Raw genomic sequence first — 15,336 nt, 5'->3', positions numbered from 1 at the left:
CTTAATGATCGCTTGTAGTGGAAAAATCATGTATAGGTAATTACTGTTTTTAGAACTTTATTATCTAGGTAGATTGATTTGTTTTTTCTTCTTCTTTTTTTTTCTTTTTAGAAAAAACAGCTTATGCTCAGCCTTATGCCGTGTTTTGATCAAAGACAGTGCTTAGAGGTAAAGAAAAAAATATATACTTTCTGAATTTGTACCTAAAGCTGCCTTTCCTTCTTTTAAATAAACCATTCAGTCCCTGTGAACCAGCATTCATACTATCAGGAAACAAAGTGAATGATCATAAGTTAAAAAAGGCGTTATGCAATAGTCATGAAGTGAACGGGACAATTGTGTGCAAAACATAAGTATGAGAAATACTTGAGTGAATTGCAAGTGAAGTGGGATGATGAGGCAGATTGAGCATTTGATGGTGCAATTTAAATGTGAGCAAAGTTATTGATGGCTCAATAATGTCGATAAAATCTTCCAGGAGCTACAACCGTGAGTCTGTTTCTCACATAAATATTCATCACATTTCCCATCATGAGACAGGGGACTAAAATAAAACGTTGTGTCTCTGCTTTAGCTTAAAGGGTGGAAGGTAGGTTGGGTGTTTTTATATGTGCGTCCACACGTATAAGTGCCTAAAGTGCTTATACATCCTCTATTTTTCCGCAGTCACTCTCACATCTAATAAGCTAGATACAGACTGTTCCATATGGATGGCAACTGGATATGATGGTTCTCCGCCTATCAGAATTCAAATATAGGCAGCTGTTTGCTGGTACATCCACAACTTTTGAGAAGCATAGAAAGAAAGATTTGTACAGATATGCACAGACTAGCTATACCACTCTAGTGTTATTCTTTAATTTTAGGATTAATTATCTTGTTATGCACATAATTTCCACAAGTGAGTCTCTCATATGAATCTCCTAACTCATCTAATGAGGAGAAATTTGTTTGTCTTTACTCTTGGTTAAAAAATAAAATTAATTATTTTTTGTTGCTAAATAAAACAGTGCAATATTGATCTGTAGATGTTTGTTGTGAAAACAGGATTTTCTGCAGCATTTAAAAAGTTAAATGACCTTTTTAGACATTTTAAACAACAGTCGTGTAACTATTAGATTTACTGAACATCGTTTCAAAAATATATGATAGCAAAGTTACATTTAATTATTTGCAGTAATTACTATATTACATTTTTACCCATGATTATTCTAGATTGCCTAACTCGAGCAACCTTTTAAGCTGAAATAGCGTTTTACACAACCTTATCATTTGGTGAATGGCAAATCTTTTACTAAAACACAGAGGGAAAGAAAGTGTACCCAAACATACCGAACCCTGGATTTTAGCTAATAGTTATTTTTGAAAAGTTGAAGCTCAACAAAGCAGAATGACATAGACATGATGTATGTTTTACGTTATGTGAAACATTTTTAGAAAGTTGCATGTATTTGGTAATTTTCTAGATTTATTGACATCTTTTTTTGCCAAATGTAAAATTTGGCTGTGCTCGTTGTTCCCATAAACAAACCTTGTTATATGTATCAGATAGATATATGGTTCTTTTTAATCCATATTTTGAATATATATCTATTTGTGCTTTTTATAGTCATGGAAAAAATAACCGACCACATCATCATTATTTTTGTTATTTTCTATATATGTTGTTTATTTTAATTATCAAGTAACATTTCTTTAGATCCAGAAATTGAGGAAAGCATGGGTGATCTCATACCATTTTGCATAATGATATCTTCAACAAAGGTTAATTACTATTATACTTGGCAGACAACTTTTCAGTGCCATTCGTTTTCAAATTAGGGAGGAAATTGAGCAGGATTTTATTTTCATCCTTTTGTCATTGGAAGAGGAAATGGAAGTTAAAGAGAGGGTTTTTGAAAACTGAGAGGATTATATTTAAAAGCTTCTATATTTTAATGAGTCTTTTGTGTGTCTAAACCTTATGTTGTACTTCTGTTTTTCACTTTGCACTTTTGCACGACTCTGATGTTCTTAACTTGTTTTCAAAGATTAAAGTGACCCACAAATGCTGATATCATCTTAATTTGAGGGGAAATCCTTATTTATTGATATCTCATATGAGGTTTAATGTGATTTACCGTCCTAATGGTTTTTTTTTTACTTCCACGAATGCTCCGCAAATCTCCATTATCGGGGTGTAAGCAGAGATTCAGTGGAAGATGGAGAAAAAAAAAAGCAGGTCGGAAGAGATGGGATTTATGCTAACATGCCGGTGAGACTGAAAGGGATTTATATGCGTCTTTGTGATGACTGATGCCATTACATGAGACCCTGCAATGACAGCACATTTCCTTCACATCCTTTGCTTCTGTACCCCTGTTTTCTCTGTCCTGCTCTTTCTATTTACTTTTGGCTGAAGCTCAGACTACTCTGTAAATCCGCTGGGAAATGCTGCTGATTTATTCTAGGCCTATAGCTTCTTCTGTTCTATCTCTTTAGTGTCGTCAACCCCCAGCACCCCTTCTTTTTTTCTCTTTCAAAAAATCAATAGTGTGCTCTGGTAAGCGTGTGCACATGTAATTTATTTCTTGCCCTACATTGTAAGTAAAACTTCATATACATATAGAAAGCATCTGCCCCACTGCTGCGATGGTGTCAGTTTTCCTTGCTCGTACTTCATTATTATTGCTCCCAGTTGTGTTGTTAGTCACACCAACACCATTGGACATCATACTATACACATGGACTTCAAGCTAATAAGGGTCCCCTCTGTCCCAACAATAGAATATACTGGCAGGGCTGCACCAAATCATTATGTCATTCATTATCAGTCAGCACTGGAATGTACTGTAAACAGGTGAAGGGATTCCAGGATTTAGAGTGCCTATAGTTTAGAGGAAATATCCAAGCAAACCATCAAGGTGTTAAAAAAAACACAAACAAAAAAACATGTGCACCATTGTGAAAGTGGTGAGGAATGGGATCAGAGAAAAAGCAGAATCAAATAAAAACAAGTTGAAAAACAGACACCAATATGAACAAGTAAACTAGTTAAGGTCCGACCTACTCAGATTATATGTGGGGTTCCTCAAGGTTCAATATTAGGCCCAAAGCTATTAATTCTTTATATTATAAATATGATAACGATGCAGCTTTGTAGCATACTTCAAAGATTTAATCATATATTTAAAATAGTATTATGAACATAAATGTAAAAAAAAAAAAAAATGCTTATAATGACTGCTATGAGTCAACTTGTAAACAAGTAGTCTACTACAATTTTTTTTTATATTCATATATTTTTTTTTTTTGGATATGTTGTGTTGGCCAGTAATATCACAAATACAACCAGTGACAAATGTGTAGGCTCATGCCTAAGCTTATATTTCCTATAATTCTTACAAAATTTGAATTAGAAATTCACATAAACTACTCAAAGGAAAACAAAAGAGAAAATAAATGGAAATAAAAAGTAATGAACGATAACACAAACAGTAGAGTATTCTTGTTAATCCTTTTTTTATATCAATCTAGCACAACTTTACTAAAGTTGAAAAGGTCGCACAGATTTATTGATTAACATGAAAGCTACTCTAGAACATATCCAACTATTCCACACAAAAAAAAATGTATTTTCTGATTTAAAATTCAAAGATGCTAAAAGGAAAACAATATAATGGGTTATTATGCAGGTTGGATTTAAACTGCAAGGAGAGACATGCAGAAGTTGCAGTTTGCCTACAAAATGCATTTTGGACATCTGGGTCTTTTCCAGTTGAAACAAAGAAAGGCCCAAACTACAGGCATAGTTGGAAATCTTAGCATGAGTTTTTAACCAAAGAAATATTTCCGACACACAGAGTCAGCTGGAAACACAAGACTTTGTCAAAGAATAGTTTGTAAAAGCCTCCCCCCATGTGAAAATTTTACCCCAAAACAATATTTGCTAACAGTTTTTTATAAAGGAAGCTCATAAACTATATTTGAGTTTGGTTAAACTTGAAGTAACCTGCTTTTGCCACATGTGCAGTATAGAAATCTTGTTTAGTTTTTGTCCTGTTTATCTTGTTTAATATCTTGTTTAACATGTGCATTTACAATGACCAGTTACACATTAACTGCTGTTTACTTTTAAGAATGCCCAAATAAGACCCATAGCGTTATGCATTGTGTTGGTTTATAACAGTAAATATTTCTTCTCTTTCCACAGCAAAGAAGACATGTGCAACCACAGACTTTGCCTGTAAGAATGGACAGTGCCTGCCTGCAAGGTGGCGGTGCGATGGAGAATCAGAGTGTGCAGACGGATCAGATGAGGCCGATGAAATCTGCAGTAAGTTGCAAAGCCGACCAATTGCATGTTAAATAGAACATAACTACATATGTTGATAAGCGGTGCTATAAAAGTAAACACAAATCTAAAAACAGATGGAAGAAATCAGTCGGGGTCATTTAGCATCCACTCTCACATCTGTTAACGTATGTTTTGTGAGTATATGTGTATCCATGTGTTAAACAGAAATCCACGTTTTTTGTTTCTTAAACACATAAAACATCTACTTATCATCCTTAATTTTAGTCTCTCATGGTGTTAGTTGCAAATGTTATTGTTTAACTTTGGTTAACACTTTCATAATATTGAAGGATGTCCATTTCTTGCGTTTGCAGCATTCTATAACCTTTTATTTCTTGTACACTGCATCATCAAATTGCTTTTAACTTGACAGTCATACAGGTCTTTTTATGACAAAAGATATCAGAAAATTTTATAGATTTCTGCTTCTGTTGCATCATGTTAGCACACTGAACATGGAAATCGAAAAGAAGACATTTCTGAGCTGTGAATAAAAGCTTTTAAATGTCAGCTTTTAGGTAGGTTTGCTAAACTACTTTTACTGGGCAAAGGAGCATTTTACAAGTTTCAAAGTTGTTGTTTTTTTTGCTTTTTGCCCATACATGCCCTAATAATTGCCTATGTATAGGCAATTATACCAGAGTTGTCTCTGTAGGCTCAATTGGTCAGTTAATGACAGAGGGGTTCAGGTCGGGTTCTCTGAGAGTGGAAGTGGCTGTGATGCACTGTGTGTTCTTAAACACCTACTTTGTTGAGTCTGTACTGCAATTTATGCGTTAGCAAAATAACTTCAATATTAATAACATTTCTGTGTTGGCAGTCACACCTGCAGCAGCCGTGTGGGATGCTTTTTCTCCTTTCCCATTTTGACACCTTTTTTTTTTCCAACTTCTTACTGGTGGGGCAAACTTTAAAGAGCAACTCTGGTGCACCATGCTCCTTTAAAGGATATTACAACTCAAGAAGTTCCAGATTATTGCAAAGTGTCAGTTAATTAACATTTTCCTTTAAAAAAAAGTGTAAAGTTTCAGTGAAATGGTGTTTAATATTTTTGGGAAAAACATGAACAGCATTTAGTATCTTTGACTATTCTTGCAAGACATCATAGACCATGGTCTCACTCCTCAGAAAAAGAAGTCTGGTGGGACACTGTTGTACTCCTTAGTACACGTCCAAACTTAGAATTGTAGTTGTACCTTAAACACATTTGTATATTTTTGTGTATATTTTTATTACACTCTGTTTTAACATTTTCCTTTCCCTACAAAGATATGTCCTGATAGGAGTCAGAAATCTGTCTCTCCTCTTTAGTCTTTAAAGCTACATCTCATAGTTCCATTATCCATAACTTATTCCCAAAGAGGTGATCAAAGGGTTGCTTTGAGGATCATTGATGATAAATCTGATTGGCATAGGCTAAGAACATGTGTGGGTTCGCACACGAGCACGTCTTTCATAAAAGCTCAGTGTGCACACTAGCATAAGTGTGGGTGAAACTGTAGTGTACACTTGTAGTTAGTATTCATTGCATGGTTAAAATCTAATTCATTTATCAGACTAGTAGACTTGTGGTTAGGTCTCATTATAACTAATCAAGGTCAACTTCTCTAACTTTTTCCAGACAGTTTGATCATCACAGATTCAGCACTGCATTCTACGTGCATTCATTGGTTAAAACATTTTAATCAATCTAATCATTTAAATTTCGGATACATAAGTTGCTCAGTTTTTCTCAGGATGAAAATTGTAATGAAATCTATTAAAATTTATATTGAAAGCTATGGAAAACACTTAGTGAAAATATCGCAATGCATCGCAATATTTCAAGTATCATGATGCATCGTGATAGAATCGCATCGTGGCATGTGAATCGTGATTCGAATCAAATCATTACTTTTTTGCCAATACCCATCCCTAGGTGTCATATTACTACAGTACATCACTTTTAGTGATGTTTAAGTTTGCTCAAGTTAGATGGTGCTTTAATGTCAGAACAGACATACCTGATAAAGGGCCCCTCTTGATATCCATCCTATTTCCATCCAAGGATGAGGTTGGTATTCTTCTCTCAACTGGCATAAGGTGGAAAGATTTTAGAGACCAGGTCACCACATTTAAACCTTACTTAAGAGAAACAAATCATATGCTGCTCAATTACTTGCATTACATTACTCAATGTAACAGAAAGGTGTTCAAATTAGATTGTCAGATTATCACCGTCTTCATGACGAAGTTGAGGTTCTTACAAAGAACTTCAAACAACCTAAATCATAGAGCAACAGATTGAAATAGGTGCCATTTTATTCAGACCATTATGCATATAAATCAAAAATGTTATTGGGTGTGATTGTTTTGTCATTTTGGTCTAATCGTTTCTTTTTTTTTTTTATTGATATTTCTACTGATGTTTCTTTTAATATCAATATTCCTGCTGACTGTGTTTGTGCCTTTGTGTTGTTCGTTCTCAGCTGGGTACAAAGAAGATTTCCTTCAGGGAACAAAAATAATAAAGTGATACTGATCTGTACAGTTTGAACATCAGATTAAACAGGTTTACATCCTAAAATGGATGTAAACTATAAAGAAACTGCACTGGTGTCCATAAGTATTGTTGAATAGTGGTACTGTAAATGTGTTTTTTATGCTCTATATGCTGCATATCTTGGCAGCAGTTACAGATTTTACTGGCGCCCACTCTGTCTTGTTTAGACTTTACCTCAAATCAGTAATAAAACGTTTGTTGTTCTTGTTTTCTTAGGAGAAAATTTATATTTGATCTATTGTGTGTAATGGAATGCTTAGACACATTATTTGATTTATAATGTCTGAGGTAGACGGTTTATGAATCACTAATTAAGTGAACCTCCCATCCTTGGTAAAACATCTGCATTCATTGTTTTATTTTAAATACCCTATTGCCAGTGCATGGCAATCTTGATTCTTTCACTTTGTGTGCCGTTTGTCATCCACTTTCTGATCTAAGTTCAGTTTAAGTAATGCTTTTGATAGAATTGATTGCCCTGGGAGAGAAATCAATGGGCTGATCCCTGAGACTTTTGCTCGATTGCTGATTAACTATGGACCTCCAATGACGACTTTGAACTTCACATGTGCAGATGTAAACCCATCTACACACAAACATGCAAATCTCTCTCTAGCTGTCTGGAAACACACATAGGAACATCTGGGCCTGCAGGGAGTTCTGGAAATAATGATCAATAGGACAAGCAACTGTTGATGCAGGAAAAACTGATCTTTAAACTTTTTTTTTGCAGTCACTTAAGGAATTTGGGAGGGTGTTTGTATAAAAAACAAATTTGTCACTGCTCAATATGCTAACAGAAATATTAGATCTGAATTGTTTCATATAAGAACTCATATTCAACATGTTTTCTTGATAATGGCCAAAATTAGATTTATGCTTGATTGTATAACCACTGGTTTTAAAACAAAACCATAATCTAATATGGCTGTGATGATTGATGGGGTTTTAGAATAGAATGGAATAGAACAGAATATAATAGAAAATCCCTAGAAAATGGTCATACATTTTTCTAAGGTGAATATTTGTATAAGAATAACATCATAGTGAAGAATTAAGAGATAAACAATGAAATACTATACTGTAAAGTGTTTTAACAATATAAAAACTCTGCACCTGGAGAATAAATAGCCAATATACGGCTACAGTATGGACATTTTTACAGCAATGGATGTGCAAAAATTACAGCAGCATGTTATTTAACTAACTAAGATAGAAACTTTGCAAAATCAGGATTAATGTAATAACTTCTTGAGATTGTTGGGAATAGTGATCGTTATACAGAGTCTTACAGCTGCTGGAAGGAAGGATCTGTGATGACGCTCCGTGATGCATTTAGGGTGCAGCAGTCTATGTTCTATTTCTTATTTGAAATGTATTTTATTTGAAGAATATTCTTGTAATTTGTGCAGGTTTATAATATAGAAGTGAATAATATTTAGAAAATGTTCTTATCCATTCACTGTTCTACTATAGAGGAGGACTGACGTAATTTACATTTCACAGCTTAAAGACCTTTTATTAATGGTTTTAGCTGTGTATTCTTTAGATGATATATTAAGTACATGCCAAAATGTATATATATATGAAATAGAATTCAATTAGAATAGAATAGAATAAAATTTTCCCTTTATTGTCCAACTGTGGGGAAATTCAGGGAACATCAGGAGTAAAGCAAATATGCAAATGAGAGCATACAGGTCCACCCAAGAATATGTAAATGTATGTATTTATGTATATGAAAATTTATATATATATATATATATATATATATATATATATATATATATATATATATATATATATATATATAATCCGCACCTCGTTGTGTTANAGTACCTAAGGTAAAAACTGTCAAGTTAAAAAAATATAATAATAAGATTAAATGAAAAAAGTAACAGAAAGACATTAATAGAAAGCAATTAAAGGACAGCTGAAAACTGTCCAAAAAGCAGGTAGAATTGAAATGCTATTTCCCATTCTTCATATTACTGCAATGATTTTCTAGTCAAATTTCGGATATATTCGGCCATAAAACCTGATATTTACTCAGTAAAGAAACAAGAAGGAGGATGAGTAAACCAGACTCACAAGTGACACGACTGCCGCTGTGGGTAACTGCAGCCACCAGCCAAGCCGACATAGGAGCGCACAGAAACGCTTCACAGAGAGGGTGTTTACAGCACTGCACAGGTGATGCTTTTATGCTGTTTACTACATCAATTTTTAGTTGGCTTTAAGTAGATGTTGGTAATTTGCTGCATGCAGAAGAATCCTAAAAATGTCTACAACAACCTTTTGCTTTTTTATTTTCAACTACTGAAACGGCCACAAATTTATGGATGAAAGCTGTCTGGGTGTTGAATGCAGCATAAATTGCTTTACATCTGTAGGACTGTCCTGGAAGATTCGGCCCCTGTATCACAGCGTATTATTTAGGGTGGGACCATTGGTTTGGGTTTTTAACGCTTCAAGACACATTAAGGTAAAAAAAAAATAAAAAAAACCTGTTATGCATGTGTATTATTTTGCAATTCCTTCCCCTAGTTCCTTTAAAGTTTAAAAACATTGACAGTGGTGACTTTTTAATCTACCTATAGTTATAAAAGGGTATAATTAAATTAGTTTTATTGCTACTTCTAGATGCATAAAAGCTGGTGAATCTGAAACAAATCTACCATAGAATTTGTAAACCTTTGTTGATGTGGAGGATATTTTATATTCATGACATAAAGGCCTTGTATCATCTCAGTGAGTTATCTATTCCAGGTCTACTCAAGCATCTCACACTTGGAGGCATGCTGATAAAGGCTGTCTTGAAAAGTCTCTAAACCCATTATGAAAGAAAAAGGGAGGAAAGTATACTAGCGCAAATGAGAATTTTGATGAGTATAGAAGTCAAGTAATCTCAAGTCATTGTTCACGGTTGAGAAGCATCGTCGGATAAAATTGAGAGAACAACAGAATACGCATCCCCTTCGGCTCTGCCATTATGATATCAAAGGAGCTGCATTTTATTTGAGAAAACTGGGGATTTTAAAACATTTTGTTTTTTTTTTAAATGCATCAAACTAAACTCTGTTTCAAGAACTTGAATTTAACATAATTTGCAATGGAAATGTTACACTCCAACTTGTAATTAAATAGTGTGAATATAATTTACATCTTGATGTGCCCTGATATGTTTTGCACATATTGATCATCTCATATTTTTAGTCTGCTTTACTGAAAACCTCAGGGTTTGTTTTGTTTTTTTTCTTCCAATCGAACTGATGAAATCCATTCATCTAAAGAAACAAACTGTCAAAGCGGCACCTCTCATCACAGCAAGACTTCTCACCCACTTGTGCAGGGCATGATTTATAGAGCACATATCCACTCATTTTCACTGCCTTCATCAAATTATTTTCCATATGGTAATCCTAGCTTTGCTGAGGAAAGATTTAAGAAAACTTTTAGATAAGAGGACAGTTGAAAAGAGTGATTTAAAGAAGTTTATGCAGTTTGATTTCCCTCAAAGTCGTCTTGAAAGGTGGGCAGTTTACTTTTAATTAGTAAGACCTAGATAGGTGTGCAAAAAAGAAACTAATTTATTGAAAATATTTTATTTCTTCTAACTTTTTCCCTACTTTTATCATTTAAAGGAAAAAAACACAATGCAAAATTATTTTTCAATATATGTTTTACATAAAAAGTTGGATTTTTCTCATCATCCCTCGAATGCCAACAAGATTTTTTAAATTTAATTATTCTTTATTTTTTAATTAACCATAGAATTTAGGTTCAACTGGATCTATACATCTTTGCTATGTCATGTTTAAATCTGAAGCAAAGCTCTACAATAGATATTTCTCAACAAATTCTATTGGGCAGAAAATTTAATGAAACCACAAATGATGTTATGTATTCTAGTCTTTCTCTGATAAGACTAAGAGTTGGATTTACAGTAGTATTAGGGGTTTTCTAATTAAGTTTAAATGTCTAAAAATACGTTAAATTCGCAGGTAAATGCTTACTTCGTAAGTATTGAGAAAGGTATGAAAAGTGAAGGATATTTAAAAATGTGAAATCTTAAGATAGAGGCTGTTTGGGAAACAGGAAAGATGGAATCCTGGACTCTGTTAGTTGTTACTGCAGATGTTATTAGCAGCAGATACCAATAATGGGATGCTGGCTGTTGAATATGATAATCATGATATTTACCAAAGCAATTGCAGTGGGATTTGGATATAAGGCAAAGCTGTTATAGAGCTATTCTGCATTGCTCTATTACAGCTTTGTATAAGGCGTAACATTGAGATTACTGCAAAATGAATGCTTCCAGCATTTAGCCTTGTAAACAACAGGGGGTAGTTGCATTATGGCCATTATTGTTGCATTTGTGTAGGAGGGATATAGTTTTTGTCCAGCTTCTAATAAAGCACACGCTGCTGTTTTAGCAATACTGTTATTTCAGAGCTCTGCAGTAAGTAGCCTGGCTCAAGTAGTCTGAGAACATTTTAGCAATTGCAATTTTTTTTACCCATACAACTTTACATTTCCAGTTATGATAAAGCTTTTGTAATTTCAGTCAATAAGGGTTAACAGAAACTATTAAAATATATATAAAAAAGTGTATCAGTTTTCCTGCATAGAGGCCCACAACCATTGAATAGATTTTCATCTGATTCTGTTAGTAATGTTTGGATATCTACCAATGCCAACATCTACATAACTCACAAATACAATCCACATTGTGTTTGCAGTTTTGTACAAGATAAAATAATTAAACCAGACTAGTTATATTGTACAGCTGCATAGTTTTATCCGCTCAAGTCGTGTTGCTGGTATTAGGTCCAATCCTACTAATTGGTTTAATTGTTTCTATCTCTATTAATACCTTTCATGATGGCACAGTGATCAACTGAACTTAGGCTAAAGAGGAGAAGGAAGCTATGTTGGTTTGCACTTGAAAAATCAGATCACTAAACAGGAGCAGGATGTATTGAAGTGAATTCTTGATCAGAGAAGGTGGCTGCTTCCTGCTATGGTGGAAATCTAACAAACACTTTCCTCTCAGTGGGGCTCTAGCACTTCCTTGGATCAGGTTACCACTGCAGAAGTGTTTATAAGGCTTTATATGTTCTACCTGAGATTGCCTTTGTGAATTGTTGCTAATGTAGCACTCACTCTTGATCACTCTTGATATACATTCACACAGACTATTTATATTTTATATATTTATTATGCCTAAATGACATTGACATGTTGCATCTTGTACAATGGCAACAGAGTTTCCTCTTCTAGTTTTTGTTTTGTCGTGTAGAATTTTGTCCACAGAAAAAAAACTGTCTTTTTTGCAGCAACTTAGACAAACTGAAACTTATAATAAAACAGCTCGACGAGCGACGACTTTACCGTCACCAAGTACCATTTTATGAGATTTAACAAAAATCAAACATGCACACCATGTATTTATAAATAATAACTTAAGCCAGTTCACTAGTTATTTAGTGAAAAGATTTCCAAGTAATTTCAGACAAACATGTATCACTCCTTATGTGAAAGAATGATCTCAGTCGCAGAGGAATATGGGGGAAGCATTTACAAAAGTCTCTTGATGCTCAGCAGTCAACTTTGCCTATTATGGTGTTTGACTGCAAAGTCAGCTTTACTGTAACTTCAATGCTGAAACTTGAACCTGCATCCCTCCCACTTCATCTCCTCTACTTCCTCTCCACCTGCTCCAGTCTAGTAGGTGTGGGTTTGCCTGGGTGTTCTGAGACTATAAGCAGGTCAGTGTATTGCAGCAGGGTGGCAGGAGGTTGTGCTAGTTAATTATTCTGGAATACGAGCTGGAAGGTTTCAATGAGTCGCATTGTCGGACGGCTTCAATTTCATGCTTGAGGCGGCCGCAGACTCGGCCATAATTTCCCTGGTGGCCTGTCTCTTGTTCTCCCTACCTGTATACCTCCTCCTTGCACTTTCATGCTGGAAGAAAGTCAGTGACCTTGGCATCATAGGACACCATAGTAAATACAAATACAGACACAGAAATGTATACAAAAGACACAAGGTCCAATATCAATGGTGTCCTATATAAAGTGTGTAACCTCTTGCTGTGGGCTATGTTTATTAAAATGCTTTTGTAGCACATTGCTTATTTATTTTCACATAAGTCACACTACACAACTGGTAATATGGTGTTATAACAGCATTACTTTGATGGGACATTCATATTTATCTACAGTAGATAGGTTAAATTGAAATGTAAAAACTGCCAGATTTATGTAATCCTCCAATGAAATAGTGATGGTTTCCTCGTGGCCTGGCTGTTTGGTCACTGCTCAGACTGTCTGTAGAAGTCATGGCATAAACTTTCTGTGTCCTCTTTTTTTCAGCTTTAAACCTTTGCCCAACTTAAATCTAAGTCCACTGGTTTCATAATCATAGGAAAAATATTCTCTTAAGGAAATGTCTTGGGCGATAACCATAGACTGTAAAAGGCAGCTAAATCATTCTGTAATGGACGTACTGTAATATCATCATTACCATCCCTGAAAGATTCCTATCTCTTCTGGTGGATCTACCTTATAAGGCCTCTTGTGGATTTGCGACACATTTTTGTTTAATGGTTTAAGGATTGTTTGTTTTTCTGGCTATTTAATATTATGCTATATGCTCATTATTTTATGTTTGAATGTGTAAATGTATAGATGTATATATAAAGATGTTCAATTTTTTTTGCACCCCTTGTTTTTTGATAGTCACAATAATTACTTGAATCTAACAAAATTAACACTTAATAAAAAAATATACAGTATAAGACAATACTTTTCAATCATGATCTGACAGGGTGATTAAGAAATATATAGAGTGCTAGCCATTCAAGATGGCCCTTCCCAACCAAACACCAGCTGAATGGCAGCCCACATCCCTCCAACTTCCAGTCACAGGCCAGGAGATGGGGCTTCTATTTAGATCTTAATGTCTACAGAAGACTATTTTTGTACAAATATTGATGTTTAAAAAGGAATTATAGGGGGCCAGCCAAGGGCCCATCAAGGAAAATGGGGGCATTTTGAATAGCTACAGTACTACTGTATGAACCAGGCTTGGACAAAAAGTAGGGTAACCCTAGAAAAGACTGAAAATAATGTGGATATGGGCTATGGTAAATAAAGGTGTGTCCACTAATTAGTATCACAGGTGTCTATAATATTGTAATCAGTCAGTGGGCCTATATATAGGGCTACAGGTAGGTATTGTGCTGTTTTGTGACATGGTTTGTACCACACTCAACATGGACCAGAAGAAGTGAAGGAAATAGTTGTCGAGGAGGTCAGAAAGAAGATCAAAAGACAAGCATGTTAAAAGTGACGGCTATAGGGATATTGCCAAACAGATTGATGTTTTTGTGACAACAGTAGCTCATATTTTTTTAAATTGAAGGTCAGTTTTAGCCAACCTCTCTGGGTGTGGTCATAGGAGGAAAAAAGTGATAACAGATCAAACAGATGGATTATCAAATGGTAATGTCACTACCAGATCCGTACTGGTAGCATGATTTGTACCATCAGCTCATTTGCACCTATGCAATCAGAATACATCTGGGTTGTCATCAATTACTTTTGGTGAAAAAAGATAGAAATTTACTTTTTCTCTCTCTCTCTCTAATTCTAAAAAACTTTACTAAACTACTATGCATAAAAGGATAACAATGACTTTTCTTGGAGAATGAATGTGTTTAAATCTCTTCTGTAATGTAATTCAGCTGTACCCGATCTGTCCTGGAAATGGGATATTACAAATTTTCTAGCAGATTTTTTTTCCCAGCTTTGGATTTTTAAATAATTGTAGGAAATTGGAGTTTTTTAATTGCGTTGTGTTGTTTGTTTATATTATACTGTATAATGCATAATTTAAAGAAATTTAATGATATTTTGCTGGTCTGCTCTAAGAATGTCAAAAAACGGCAGACAAGCAATATAACAGAGAGAGTGTGAAATGTAGGGCTTGATCTAACATTTATGTTGCAAATCAAATTATCCATTGATTTTTTTTTTGTTTGATCAATTAATAATCGGATAGCGAAAGGTAAATTAAAGAATACTTTTTATGAAATTAAACCACATAAAACTAAAACTTTTCCACTTGAGTAGTTCTGGATAGAGCATATTGATGGACAAAAAAGTTTTTTTTATCTTAAATGCAAAATGTATACAATTTTTTTTGACAATTTTGGTATAATTGCTGCTCAAGGTGGCTTTCTCGGTCAGCTAAAGACAAGTTTTAGAGTTCCTACACTCCAGCTAAAGATTTATTGATTACGAAATTAGTTGACAATTATTTAAATAATCGATTAATCGCGATTCATCTGATTAATTGATTCAGCCCTAATGAACTGAATCCAATTCTCTCAGAAGTCATTAATATTTTTTATGTATGTAGTAGTTTTACAATCTCCTATTAATTAAGG

At 34.3% G+C, this 15,336-nt stretch overlaps 1 protein-coding gene across 4 annotated transcripts in view; it reads left to right on the top strand.

Annotated features, from left to right (window-relative positions):
* The window catches only part of LOC107097923 (low-density lipoprotein receptor-related protein 8-like), a 204,339-nt gene that overhangs the window by 94,450 nt on the left and 94,553 nt on the right, over nucleotides 1-15,336 (top strand). For all 4 annotated transcript variants that reach the window (XM_015395281.1, XM_015395280.1, XM_015395279.1 and 1 more), the window contains exon 3: nucleotides 4,193-4,315. In XM_015395281.1, coding sequence (XP_015250767.1) covers nucleotides 4,193-4,315 — 123 coding nt within the window. The remainder of the gene's footprint in view (nucleotides 1-4,192; nucleotides 4,316-15,336) is intronic.

The sequence above is a fragment of the Cyprinodon variegatus genome, unplaced genomic scaffold (genome assembly GCF_000732505.1).
Source record: "Cyprinodon variegatus isolate N-32 unplaced genomic scaffold, C_variegatus-1.0 Scaffold733, whole genome shotgun sequence".
Lineage (NCBI taxonomy): Eukaryota > Metazoa > Chordata > Actinopteri > Cyprinodontiformes > Cyprinodontidae > Cyprinodon > Cyprinodon variegatus.
This window is presented reverse-complemented; position numbering and strand designations above follow the sequence as displayed.